General features: G+C 46.2%; 1 protein-coding gene across 2 annotated transcripts in view; it reads right to left on the bottom strand.

The window, feature by feature from the left end:
• Window positions 1-413: 413 nt before the first annotated feature.
• The window catches only part of ric1 (RIC1 homolog, RAB6A GEF complex partner 1), a 59666-nt gene continuing 46950 nt past the window's right edge, over window positions 414-13129 (bottom strand). Inside the window, exons 13-26 of one of the 2 annotated variants that reach the window (XM_049021116.1) lie at window positions 13018-13056; window positions 12726-12836; window positions 12445-12534; window positions 12003-12163; window positions 11359-11497; window positions 11076-11192; window positions 10095-10814; window positions 9390-9548; window positions 8522-8658; window positions 7589-7884; window positions 6635-6832; window positions 6158-6335; window positions 5800-5988; window positions 414-4091 (exon numbers count right to left, since the gene is read on the bottom strand). In XM_049021116.1, the coding sequence (XP_048877073.1) occupies window positions 3806-4091; window positions 5800-5988; window positions 6158-6335; window positions 6635-6832; window positions 7589-7884; window positions 8522-8658; window positions 9390-9548; window positions 10095-10814; window positions 11076-11192; window positions 11359-11497; window positions 12003-12163; window positions 12445-12534; window positions 12726-12836; window positions 13018-13056 (2820 nt within the window). In that variant the 3' untranslated portion in view covers window positions 414-3805. The remainder of the gene's footprint in view (window positions 4092-5799; window positions 5989-6157; window positions 6336-6634; window positions 6833-7588; window positions 7885-8521; window positions 8659-9389; window positions 9549-10094; window positions 10815-11075; window positions 11193-11358; window positions 11498-12002; window positions 12164-12444; window positions 12535-12725; window positions 12837-13017; window positions 13057-13129) is intronic. The other variant, XM_049021117.1, reaches the window with a different exon arrangement.

Here is a 13129-nt window from a genome sequence, read left to right as displayed (position 1 = left end):
TAAGGACTCTTTAGCCAATCAGTCTTCTAATTACTAATGAATTCGATGGAAAAAGGGTAAATGGCGACAAGGCTGGGGTTCATGCTGGACAGAGTGCTGGGGGAACACCCTGGACAGGATGCCTGTCCATCACTCTCACGCGCACGCGCGCGCACACACACGCACACGCACGCACACACACACACACACACACACGCACACACGCACACACACACACACACGCACACACACACACACACACACACACACACAATCTAAAGCTGCATTCAAGAAGCTGAAATGCCCAGACACACACAGAAAATCCTAGAAGTGTAAAATAACAGTGCTATATACTACATTTCCTGCCATATTTCCAGGCAACAGCCTTAAGTTATAATGTAAAGTACATGAAAATGAAAAAATCATACCACAGATGCTTTAAAAAATAATTTATTGCTCCTTATATACAGGAAAATAGAAAAACAGGAAGTAGAAAAAATTATTGTACAAGAACCCATATTTATACACTGCATTGTCATCGGCTCTCTGACCCAAGACTTCCCAGCCCAGCGATAAACTGTACACAGAAAGATAAATTAGTTTGCTCCACATTCAAATGTACAAAAACACAGCCTCTTTGCCAAAGACCTGCACCTCTGTGCAGCACATCTCTCCAAGCATCCTTAGTTTTCTGCATCATTTGACCTCAGATGGAACAATGAAGACGGGACATAGTCCGTTTGCAAGGCTCTGGTCACCTGACCACAGGTAACACTACACACCCTGCTGAGAAGCGGCATCTGCCCAGAGGAGAGCTCCTCCTATGCACGTCCCTTTACATTCACGCACAGACGATGATCTCACAGGAACATTTACAGAAGGCGCCAGATCATCTTTGGTTCGCAAAGTAATATCATACGTAAACTCATTACACAGTTCAACTGCCTCAGAGTGTCATCACCGTGGAAATATGCAAGCTTTGGCTGTGTATGTGTATATATGGACACACACACACACATACGCAGCACATGAGGTGAGGAACATATAGCAATCATCAGAACCATCCAATCCATGCTAAATGTATTCAACGTCATGCACAGAAAGCTTAATATCACCTCCACACATGCATTTAAAATGGCAAAAATTTAAACAAAAAGAAATGTATGGGAGCTATTTAACACCCAGTGGAGTATTAAGCTTGTGGAGAGGAAAGTAAAAAAAAAAAAAAAAAACATAATAAAATATATTTTAAAAATCCAAACATCAATACTAAAGTTTTGGTCCTTGTCAAGGTAGCAGAAAAGGGAAAAAAAATGTTTTAAACATATACCTAGCTGATTAATATACCTATATTTTTGCAAGAATTTATATCATAAGTTTACAAAGGTTGTGTGTGTCACTTTAATACTGCTTAAGGTAAAACTATTATTAGAGAATGGGAAAGTTATTGTACATTAACTGCCAAAGTCTAAAGCATGCGCTTCTAATATAAAGCAAACGCCAGAAGGTTAGCTGGTTTACTCTACGCCACCTCAGCAATGAAAGGTCATGCTGCTATGGAAACCGAAGGCTCTCTTTCCGTTGGTAAACCCTTTGCGAATGATGATTTCAATTACTGCCTCCTGGGCTTACAAATTAAATAAAACATTGAATGTTTAAAACTTTCAGGCATAAACACAAATACGCGGATGAAATGAATACAGAGATTCGGACAATAACAACAAAGCTGACGTTAGCAAGAATAGCAGGCATTGTTGAAATTAACACAAATTTTCCATAGTTCCCAGTCCCAAACAGGGGTTTGGCTCGACAGACACAAACTTTCCATTGTGCAAGAGATTTGGTTGAAGATGCAACACAAGCTAGCTGGAGCTCACTAATGCTTCCCATTTATCATCACACTGTAATGGGCGACACACATTTCCCTTGCTGAGGAGACACCAGCCTGCTCTCAAAAAACTCTCCTTCCAAAGCACCACCAGCATCCACTAGGGCTACACATCTGCCTGGGAGGTAACCGTTTACTGGTCTTCTCCAAGGAAATCTTTTCATTCTTGGCAGCATTTTACCAGTCAACCACTTAAGTAAAATGCAAAGGTGGAAGATGGGGGCGGGGGGGGGATTAAAACAGTTTCTCCTTAAGTCTGCAGTCACTGCTCATCTGCCTGAACATGTAGTTTTTTAAGCAAGTAAAACTTAAGCAGTGACTGGGAGGTTTTTTTGTTCGTAGGTAAGGTTTGTCCTAACAGTTCACCGTCGGTTTCTGCTAGGCTTGAATCTCGAACCATGCAACATGAATGTGGAGGTAGAACAATGGTAGCACTCAGCCCACTGCTAAATGCTCATTTCCTGTCACAACCACCAGTCTTCCTTTACATGTTGTGAAAATGAAGATCAGACTGAGTCTCTAAGCCGTGATGAATATGAATAAAATAACCGGTTTTCAGAGCCACGGGGAAAGACACTGTCACGTTTTATTTTTTGCGATGATTTTAAAGTTAAGGGAGTTCAAAACTCGAAACGCTGACAAGCGAATCGTCTTCACTAAAAGTAAAGCGTTGCTTCTAAGGGATTTAAACTGTGGAAATACATCACAGCAATTTTTTTTAAATGAAGACGATCAATTTACTATAACTACTGCCTAATTGTAGTATGTATTTAAAAAAAACACTTAAACACATGACTGCATTTCCACATTTTTGGCATTTGTTCAGTTATTTTTTTTACTTGAGTGTTAATGAATACCAATCGAACAGCCAATACAAATCACAAGTGATAGATGACAATATTACTGAATTTAATAGGCTGCTTGTGTGTAAACTCTTTAATTTATCATTATATTATTTTCATGTGGCTACTAACTCTCCATATTGCTAGGTCTTCAAAATCACTGTAGAATATGGGAGATGGAGGTGTGAACCCCACGCCCAGCAGCAAACCAGGCCGCATCTCAAACGAGAAACATTTGCTGTGGATTTCTCCATCACATTCAGAGCGAGTCAAAAAATCCAAATATATTAAAAAAGTCCTATTTATGCCATAGAATTACCTAAATGTTTCTGTACATCAGTATTCACAAAAGTACAGTACACCATGTATATGTACATTATATAAAATATCGATGGGAGTAAAATCCCAATAAAAGTGTAAATAGCCACTCATGATCATCCTCCAAAGACTCAAATTATCTGGACAGTTTCTGAGAAAGCAGTTAAACCAGAGAGGCAAGGCAGGTGTCAGAAATAAGCCACGTACCTTTATACCTGCACTTCTCTTTGGGATTAACCTAAAGTAAAACACACCTTCGCTTGACAACCAAAACGCAACGTTAAAAACCCATCTGTGCATTGTGCTCATCACATCCACCTAGGCCAGAATGCCAGGAACAAACCATCGGGGAAATTCAGTGTAAGGATGCAGTGTCTGGATGTGTTACCCTTCCAAAGACATGATTCCTGCCGTCTTAGGATACTGCCCACTTATGAATACAACGATTATAATAGTTATCTATTGCCAAACCCAATTAGAACAGTGTCAAAGGGTTCATATCAATGTGCGGGGTGTGTATTTCACTGAAAGGTAATACTGACAACATGACCATAAATACCAGCAGCATTACCTCATGCTTGGAGATGTCCAAGAGCCCTAATGCTGTGTATTTATACAGACTATCAACGAATCGATACTCACGATTATACAACTTGAAGGCAGACACGCATAACCTGAGCAGCAGAAGGATGGCATTAGTTGCCCTGGGCTCATGGTGGCTCTCTTCTGATTCTCATCATTCGTTGGTGGCACCTCCCGGCTTCTCCAAGAAGCCACGTCAGGACAAGGTGCAGTCGTACGCCCCCTCCTCCACAGTCTTCTCCTCCTGCTCCTGCACAGGACAATCCTCAGCGGGTCGCACCAACCCACCGGGAGCCTCTGTGGGCAGGCTGGTGCCCAGGGGGGCCACCCCACGACTGTCCTCTGCCCTGGGGCTCGCCGGCTCCATCAGCTTGGAGGTGCTGGCAGGCTGGAAGGCCTCTGGCTGGACAGGGTCTGCAGCAGCGCTCACCAGCTTCTGCAGCTGGGGTCGGATCAGGTTGAGGAAGGGCTTGTAGCCAAGGCTACAGGTTATGGTTAAGTGGAAGAGAAAATGCAAAATACATGTCATAGGTAGGGACATTGCCGAATATTAATACATCAGCATATTTGGTCCGTCCACAATACTTGTACAGTCAAACCTCGGATTCGAGTAACTTGCAATACGAGTATTACGTATACGCTTTGTGTGCCGAGCGTCACGTAAATTACAACTGTATTGCGGTTTCCTTTGTTACTTTTTTCCCCTTTTCATCCACTTAATTTTCCAATTTGATTTGCCTCACATTAGCAAGCAGGTAAGGCAGGGCTGGGGGGCTGGTATACAGCCATGACTGCAGTCAGTCTACTGTTACTGCCGGAGGAATAAACACAAAAAGAAGCAGCTGACAGAACCAGATAGGTGAGAGAGAGGTCAGCGAGTGGTTGTTTTTTTTCAGAGATATTACAGTTTACCTGACAGCGGTGTGTCATAAGGTAAGTGCTGCATATAAATATTGCTTAGGATTTTCCATCAGGTGGCTCCATTTGGAGCAGACAGCACAGCAGAGTCGATACGGCCGTTTTCAGCGTTCATCATGCCCAAGTGTTTTTACAATCTGCTACTATCATTAGCTCTTCTAAAATGCCTAGTGTCACATTTGAGTTCTATTTACTCTCCCTTGTTGAAAAATGCTTCTGTCTATTTACTAGCATCAGTTAGGCACTGAAAATGCAGCATGTACTGTTCTTTGGGCCTCGGGTTTGTCACTGCGCTGCATTAGCAGCATGCGTGCAAGAAGATATCTAGTCAGCCGGTTCATTCTGCAGCTGCCACAAAGCTGAAATAAACAAGCGCATTAGCTGCGAGCACTTTAGCGTCAGTTCCCACCCCAGCAGCCACGGCAGCAAGCAAAACATGCAAAGATTATCAATCAGCATTTCTAAACCTCCGTCGTGCATAATCACTTCCTTTCTGGGCACACCACCAATTTGACTAAGCAAACCACCAGAGGTGCATTAACCACGACACAATCACAGCCTGATCCCTCTTCAGCTCCCTCCCTCTTAGCGATTTGAAGGGCAAGACATCAGGCCCCTGAAACCACCCTACGGCGAAGGAAACCGCCGGTTCTGTATGACTGAACACGGCCTTCCCATGCATGTTTCTAGGTTTTCCACACTCATGTGCCGCAGCTGTACTAGAAGTTTAAAGCAATGTTTCCCAATCCAGTCGTGGGGGACCCACAGAAGGTCCACCTATCACTCTCTCCCAGCTCCTGGTTTGAAGCACAGGTCATACAAATACAGAAGAGGACTTTATGCACTGCATATCAGTAAGTCCATGAACGTAAACCTCTCCCTCTGGACAGAATGTGAGAACAAAGCACACTGGGTGCACTGAGTCACATGAATGTGACAGTTGTTCTTTACATAGAAGTGTTAAATGCTGATCACATTCCTCTAACTTCATAACCTTCCGAGAGACTGGAAAGGGGAAGTTCAGTTTTTTTGACAGCCAGTGCTTTTAGGACAGCAAGGGCCAGGCGTAACTGCAACCTCACATCACTCATTCCTATGAGTGCTTTGGAGCACAATGTGTCCAACAGGTGGAATTACACATCCTACAGGCTTTAAAATATCTTGCAGTCAGCTACCCCTGTACACACAGTGAAGCAGCGACACTTTCAGAGGCTTGGAGAGGATTGGAAACAGTCAGACAGAAGGACGGCTAATGTTATTGGAGAATCTCACCAGTCTGAGGAGGCCCAGGCATCTACAGCCAGCAGGCCGTCGCAGACGTTCTGGACGGTGTCCGACGGGACCTCAGGACTGTCCAGCAGGGCGAACACTTGCTTAATGACGTTGGCCTCTCTCAGGATGAGCCCTATAACCACACACCACTCAAGGCAGCCGGCCTCCATGAAAATGTGAAGCAGGTACCTGAGATGCCAGCAAGAAGAGAATAAAATCAGGAGCCGAGGGCCAAAAAGTACACGTCGGTCATAGAAGATTAATCGTTCACGATTTACCTACTGGTGTCCATGCCAATTTACTAATAAAACTAACGGTAGTTTCTCCAGTAGACGCACTGAACTGCGTCCTGCCTCACCTCAGCTGCACTTGAGACTTGTGTGGCCCCTTGTTGGCCAGCTCCATGGAAATGTGCTCCAACTCCGACTGCGACAGGCTCACACCTGAAAGGTTCTCGTCTACCATAGTCCAGTCCCCATCCACCATGGAGCTGGTCTCCGTTAGATCTGTGGCAGACCCAATACTGCACTCTTCGCCTGGATGAAAAAAACACAGGGAGAAACAACTAATGAAACCCACAGACCACTTCAACCAAACAGCAGAGAAACTAAGATCATGGACATTTCAAGAGAAAGACAAAGGAGCCAACAACTCCGATATCGTAGCAGTCTTCATATTGGATGAGATTTAAAGACAATTTCAAATCTTCGGAAAGATATATTCCACAAGGCATTTACTGAAGTAATACACATACATTTCTCTAGGTTATGCCACCAACAATCACTGTTCAATAACTTGCATTTATTTGCTAAGTATCTGTATAGAAGCCACTGACCTTTGCTGGTGAGAGGTGAGAGAAAAGCCTCCTGGGTCTGAGGCCCGTGTGACGAAGCGATCTCCATCTCTTTCTGCTCTGCCCTCAGGCTTTCCAGCCAGCTGTCGCTACGCAGCGCCGCCTGGTGGGGAGCCGAGTCCATCTCGCTGTTCAGGATGCTGTCCGCCGACTGCGACTTTAGCAGCTGAGTGCTCAACACTGAGAGGGGAGCCAAAGCAAGCAGACTCAAACCACAAGTCCATTACACCGCGTGCGGTAAAATTATAGGCCATGAAACTCAAAAGTAACTAACTTATACCTGTGTAATAAAAATTAAAATGGCAAAAACATACGCTGCCTCTTCATACGTTCTTAAATAAGTCTATAAAAACCAGCATGAAGAAACAAGAAACCATGTCATGCTAGATTTCTTTTTAAAACCCAGGGCTGTACGACATAAAAAGTCACAGCAGTATAGTAGCATCACTGTAACCGAGAAGCTTTGCTTTGATTTTGATCGCCACTGCAAAATGTATCCCACAAAGCATTAAAGCCATTCTAGCTTATATCCCTCAAGATGCCAGTCTGTACTTCATGTAATGCTGGTGAGTAGAGGAACAAAGGGATATAACTACACCGCATGGTTTTATTTAATCAATTATTTCGGATTTAAAATGTGGTGGCGATCAGTGTAATATCAGGCCAGGCGATTCAACGCATTTACAAATGCAGGCCTGTAAAAATTTAAATTTAAATTAACAAAATTTAAAAATTACGCCATTAAATGAAAAATCCTGAAATGGTTTTGAAAAATCTTAGGCTAAGAGAAACACAACACAAACGTTACCATACTGAGAGGTGAAGTTTCACCAATCGGGTCTTATGTCTATTATTTCTGCTAGAGTTGACCTTGAGCCATGCGGGAATTGAAACATGACGGGGGGTGAAAAGAGCCCCTCAGCAGGGCCGGCCCACCTGTGCGGTAATGCCCGTTCTTGAAGGGGGAGTTGATGGAGCAGGCGGGCATAACAGGAAATGGCCACAGGAAGTCCTTGTGCAGCCTCTTGAGGGCGGTGATGAAGTCGTCGACGCGGGCGACCCGCGTGCGCTCCCTGCAGAGCCAGCCGATGAGCTCGAAGCCCAGCTGTGCCGAGAAGTAGCCCAGGTCCTTGAGACGGACCTGCTCCAGCAGGCGGCGTGCATGCCTCCACAGCATCATGTCGATGTAGGTGCTCTCCGTGCACTCCCCATCCTTACTCCACCGCTCTCCGCTGCCGCAGGCGCAGGGAGACACACGCAACATTAAATGCCTGATTGATATCTGACAACATCACAGACCAGTGTGTGACTGAGAAGACGGCCTTCACAGCCTGGAGCTGTTTCTTTAAGCTGCCATTACGCTCTACACCAGGGCTTCTCAAAGTTTTTGATTAAAGGTCCACAACAATTTTCGCTAACAAAACTTTAAAGAATTAACAATAACTTTCGATACAGACATCAACGTATAACAAAAATAGGGATTTTTAATCCTTGATGATCGTTTCGAGACTCTGCAGGGGATTATGATAAGTTACGTGTGCAAAGTTTGGTTGTTTTATATAATATTTTTGTACTTCAACCCACGCTGAGCCTTCCTACATTACCAAGTTGCTTCAAAGGTACATAATCAGCTGGGTCCGCTTTAACTTGCAGTTCGGTCTGGACTTTCAGAACCCCTGGCTTGTTCTTAATGAACAAGCTTAATGACACATTTTGCCTGCCAGCTGACCCGGGCCTCTCAAATAAACAGGCACACATTTCTGTATAGTAATAACCCTCTATGAGGCTGTAAGTTTAATGGGCTCGTTAGCAGAGGGCCACGTGTCACCCGAAGGCCTTCAAAGCTGTGATCCCCTGAAAGCTAAGTACCTCTTGGCTGAGGGGCCTGACGGCATGCTGAGCGTCTTCTGCAGGCTGAACTTCCCAGTGAGCACGCTGTCCGCCGACTGTGACAGGCTGATGCTGCGGTGGCGGAAGAATTCAAAGCCTCCAGTGGAGCTCGCTTCCTGTTTGACGGCAGATTCGGGGTTAGGTTCAGGCTCTTAGATTCAAGCTGGAACCAACAAAACTGTTTGTCTTGATAAGAGGTTAATTAAATGTCAACTATACAATAAATAGCCATATAAAAATGTAACCAATGCTCTCAGTATTAATTCAAGTTGGATGTGGAGATTCAGATTAAAAGCATTTCAGTTATATGTTATATAACATCTACAATATGACCTGTGAGTCTTGATGTTATTTACATATTCTAGGGAGAAAGTAATAGCCTTGCTCTGGTTCTAGGACGATGGGCTTTTGATTTAAAATTAGATTATGTAACCGGCAAATACAGCAATATTTCAATGAACAGAAGAATGATGAGATGGCCTTGCACTAAACTGACACTTACTTGAAACCAGGGACGGATTACGGACCGGGCCAGCAGGGCCGCTGCCCAGGGGCTCTTGGGGTGCAGGGGGCCCATGGGGCCCCTAGCCCAAAACAATTTGCAACGCTTATCAACAATGTATTTTCGTTTGTCTATTTTAGAGGGCCTACATTCTTTGATCCTCTGCCTACAAGGGCCCCTGACCCTATAGGGAGGGCGTTTGGCTGCCAAGGGCCCTTGAATTGTGGTGGTTGTGGTGGTGGTGCTGGTGGTGGGGGGTGGGGGGGCCCTCGCGAACGTTTTGCCCAGGGGCCCACACAACCCATAATCCATCCCTGCTTGAAACAAATACCAGAGTTTGCATACCTGAGTGGTTGGTGTTGGGGGTGGAGTTTCAGACTCTCCTGAGCCAATGGCCTTGAGGAACCTGATCATGTGACGGCAGAGATCCCACTTCCCCTGTTCCAGGGCAGTGTTGAACAGGAGTGTGGCATGTTGTCTGCTTACTGCTGGAACCTCCATGTTCTGGAAGGACATTTTAGACAATACAAAAACTGAAGTATAACACAAAGAGATATAACCATGCAATGGAAACATGCATAAAAGTTACAAAATCATAAAAAAAATAAAAAATAAAAAAAAACATACATCAAGAAACATTAATACACAATTTACTAAGATTTGTGAGACGTTCTGAAATTTATGGGAGACGCACAGAGGGGAATGACAGAAATACACTTGGAAAAATTTATGGCTAAATTAACACGAATCTTACTTATAGTCAAAGGCCAGTTTCACAGCTGTTACCATTTAAAGATGATTGCAAGAGAAGAGTTTGTCAAAGTTTTGCGTCTGACATAATTCAAATTCGCTACTGCCAGCTACAACCAAGCATGAATTACCACTGGTGCAAAGGCTCGGAAAGAGAGAGAGAAACACAAACTCTTCATAAGAGCCAAAACAAAATAAAGAACAGCCGTGCATGCTATCCCAAATGCTTGTCGTGCAACAACAATTGTACAAATGAAACAAAAGCAAAAGGTAGGTTATTATTCCTGGAGCACAGCTCACCTGCAGGATGATGAGATAAGAAGCAGCCGTGTCCAGATCCTGAGCCATGAGGCACTCCTCAAACAGGTCCTTGGGGTTGCCAACAGCAGCAAACAGATAGTTCCAGAGTGCGTACTCAGTCTTGCGGGCGCAGTGCACGATGGTCTGGAGGAACAGGGGGAACTCCGTGATAAACTTGGCCACGGTGGGCAGCAGTGGGTCAGGGATGGGCTCCCGGGAAGTGGCCTCCTCCTCCAGAACGACGTGCACCATGAGCTCGAGGACGTGCGGGAAGTAGGGGAGGCCGGCGCAGGACTGGGCTAGCAGGAGGGCCTGCTCGCCCAGATTGCGCACCAACAGCTGCCGCAGGATGTGATGGAGGTAGATCTGGGAGGTGCGCTCCACCGTGCAGAAGGGGAAGAGCCCCTCGGGCGGCTGGCGGGGGCCCCCCAGTCCGTCATACAGCACCGTCTCGTTGGTGGCGCCCAGCACCAGGGCGTCCTCGAAGAGCACGGCCAGCGGGTAGATGTTGATGTGGAAAGGCAACATGATGCGCCGTGACAGGAAGGAGTGCGGCTTGCGGTGGTCCCGCGGGAAGAGAGGCAGCCACACCTTCATGCCCGCCTCCCCGCACGCCAACCACAGCGCCTCCAGCAGGTGCCGCTTCTTACGGTTGGTGCGGCACGTCGTCCACACGTTCTCCACGCAATGTGCGAGAACCACGGGCGGGCAGAACGGCAGCTGAGAGGAATTAAAGATGAGACAGATACTAAGTTACATTTACTAAAGTGGACAACGAAGGATTTAACAAGCAAAACTACAATTTTCAATTCATTTTAGAAGTTAGCAGATCAAATTCGCAAATGCAAAATGTGCTAGAAAGCCCCTTGAACTGCACGAGTATTTACATCAGAATATATGGTGTCTTAAACAGTGTTAATTTCCCTGCAGTAATAGCTTAGTGGAAGGATAAACAATCCCATGCTAGGTGGAATCTCTCACCAGTTTCTTCTGGCTGGACAGAGATTCCTTCTCTCGTACCTGCGGTCCAGAGCGGTCCCTCTGCAGCATGATAAGCTGGCCTGCTAGGTTCAGCATGATGCTCTCTGCCACGCAGGCCTGCGGGATAACAAGCAGCTCAGCCATTAGCTGTTTAGCAGATGCTCCTATATCAACAAACTTGTAACTTGCAATTCACCAGTTCATACAAACATCTCTGTAATATTTAAGTCCCTTTCATGTGGGGTTTACTGCCTTAGCATTGGCGAGTTTATTCACACGGTACCTGCTGTGGCGCTTTGAGCGTGATGCCCGTCTCTGTCCGTACGGAGGTGAGCGTGACCGAAACCACCAGGGCAGGATGGGGGATGTAGCGAGACATGGGCACCTCCTGCAGGAGCTCAATACTGGCAAATGGATTTGGACTGGGAGAGGAGGAAACGCAGTTTGGTAATCAGAGAACACGACATTCAGATGAATCAACACATCAATCAGCCAATCATGCAGAACACCCTGATAGATCAGTACTGCAATAGAGCCATGCGGAGGAGCAATGACGGACGAGGCTGCATGACATGATATTGCGACGTAATTGCAGTTACATGCCGCATGCACAATAATCACCGGCTTTAGACGTACTAGACGACGGGTGTCAAACTCCAGTCCTGGGGGTCTGGAGTCCTGCATATTTTTGGGTTTCCCCTCATTTAACACACCTGACTCAACTCCTTGTGTTAATTACCACACAGCCCCAGAGCGCCAATCATTTATGGTGGAACAGGAAAAGAACTAAGCTACACAGGGCTCCGCCCCCCAGGACGATTCAGTACTAGACGAATCAGTATTATACGGACTATAACCACGATTATACCATAAAGTGATACGGTGCCGCCCTAGACGACTGGCACAGTCGGGCACAGCTGCTCCCACCTGTCCTGCTTCCTCTCGATGCTGTAGAGGCAGATGCAGCAGTCGGCCCGGAACAAAATGACCATGTCGCGAAACACGTTCAGCAGCAGCGTATCCGACTGCAGTTTGGTAACGCTGGAGAAGGTGTTGTCCAGGTTTGACGACCGCAGGTACAGCCTCAGCTGCATGGAGAGACCGACGTGGCATCACTCCAGTGCAAACCAGAAAAGTAAATGCATTGGGCCCCATTACTCTGCAAACCCCCCTTAGCATCCTTTCATTTGAATAAAGCCACAATGACGTGGAGCTGCATCGAACAGAGACTCACTGCGGGGAGCGGGAAGGCTGCGGACATCATTTAGCTACAGGGCTGCTACGCAGAGACAAATCACGGCACTAAGGCGGGTAACTCGTTATATTCTCGTCTCTTGGTCAGTAACTACAATCTGCCGGGAAGGCTCACCTCCTCCTGCTGGGCGATAAAATTGTAACAGGCCAAGACAATGAAGTCGTTCCACCAGGCCAGGCCTCCAGTCACTGTCATGTTCTGCTCCTTCAATGACAGAGGGCAGGGAAAGGAGACATTAAACCAAAGGCAAGCGCGACAGGACTTCTGTTAAAACAATATGGCTCGTTATACGGTGAGCGGCCAAACGCGGCCCTTGTACGCCGCATTTCATCTGACACCCAGCTCTGCTTCATATAGAAACCGCGAGTTGCCATGAAAATGCGTGTGACGGGCACCTGAGTGATGTTCCCGAAGAGCTTCCACTTGCGGGTGAACATGGTGTAGTGTGCAAAGCCACGCCTCCCTGCCACTGCCACACACTGGCCCGGCGTGTCGATGGCTGCAAACTGCGCAAAGGAGATGGGAAAGACAGCGTGCAGTCAGCGGCCCGCAGGAAGAGCTCAGGCTGAGCTCGTGCATGATCACAATCAGACTGAAAACTCATTCCAGCAAATACACATCATTTCTGTACCTGGTAATTCAAATACTACTGATATCTCAGACAAACACACACACATATATACATACCCGTATTGGCCAATTGCACTCCAAGTATGTGCTCTGAGTCTAGAGGAAATAGACCATTGTTAGCCCAGGAATTTCCCTATTCTCACATTCTAACACTGGCTCTCCATACTGC

This window comes from Brienomyrus brachyistius, chromosome 7 (genome assembly GCF_023856365.1).
Source record: "Brienomyrus brachyistius isolate T26 chromosome 7, BBRACH_0.4, whole genome shotgun sequence".
NCBI lineage: Eukaryota > Metazoa > Chordata > Actinopteri > Osteoglossiformes > Mormyridae > Brienomyrus > Brienomyrus brachyistius.
This window is presented reverse-complemented; position numbering and strand designations above follow the sequence as displayed.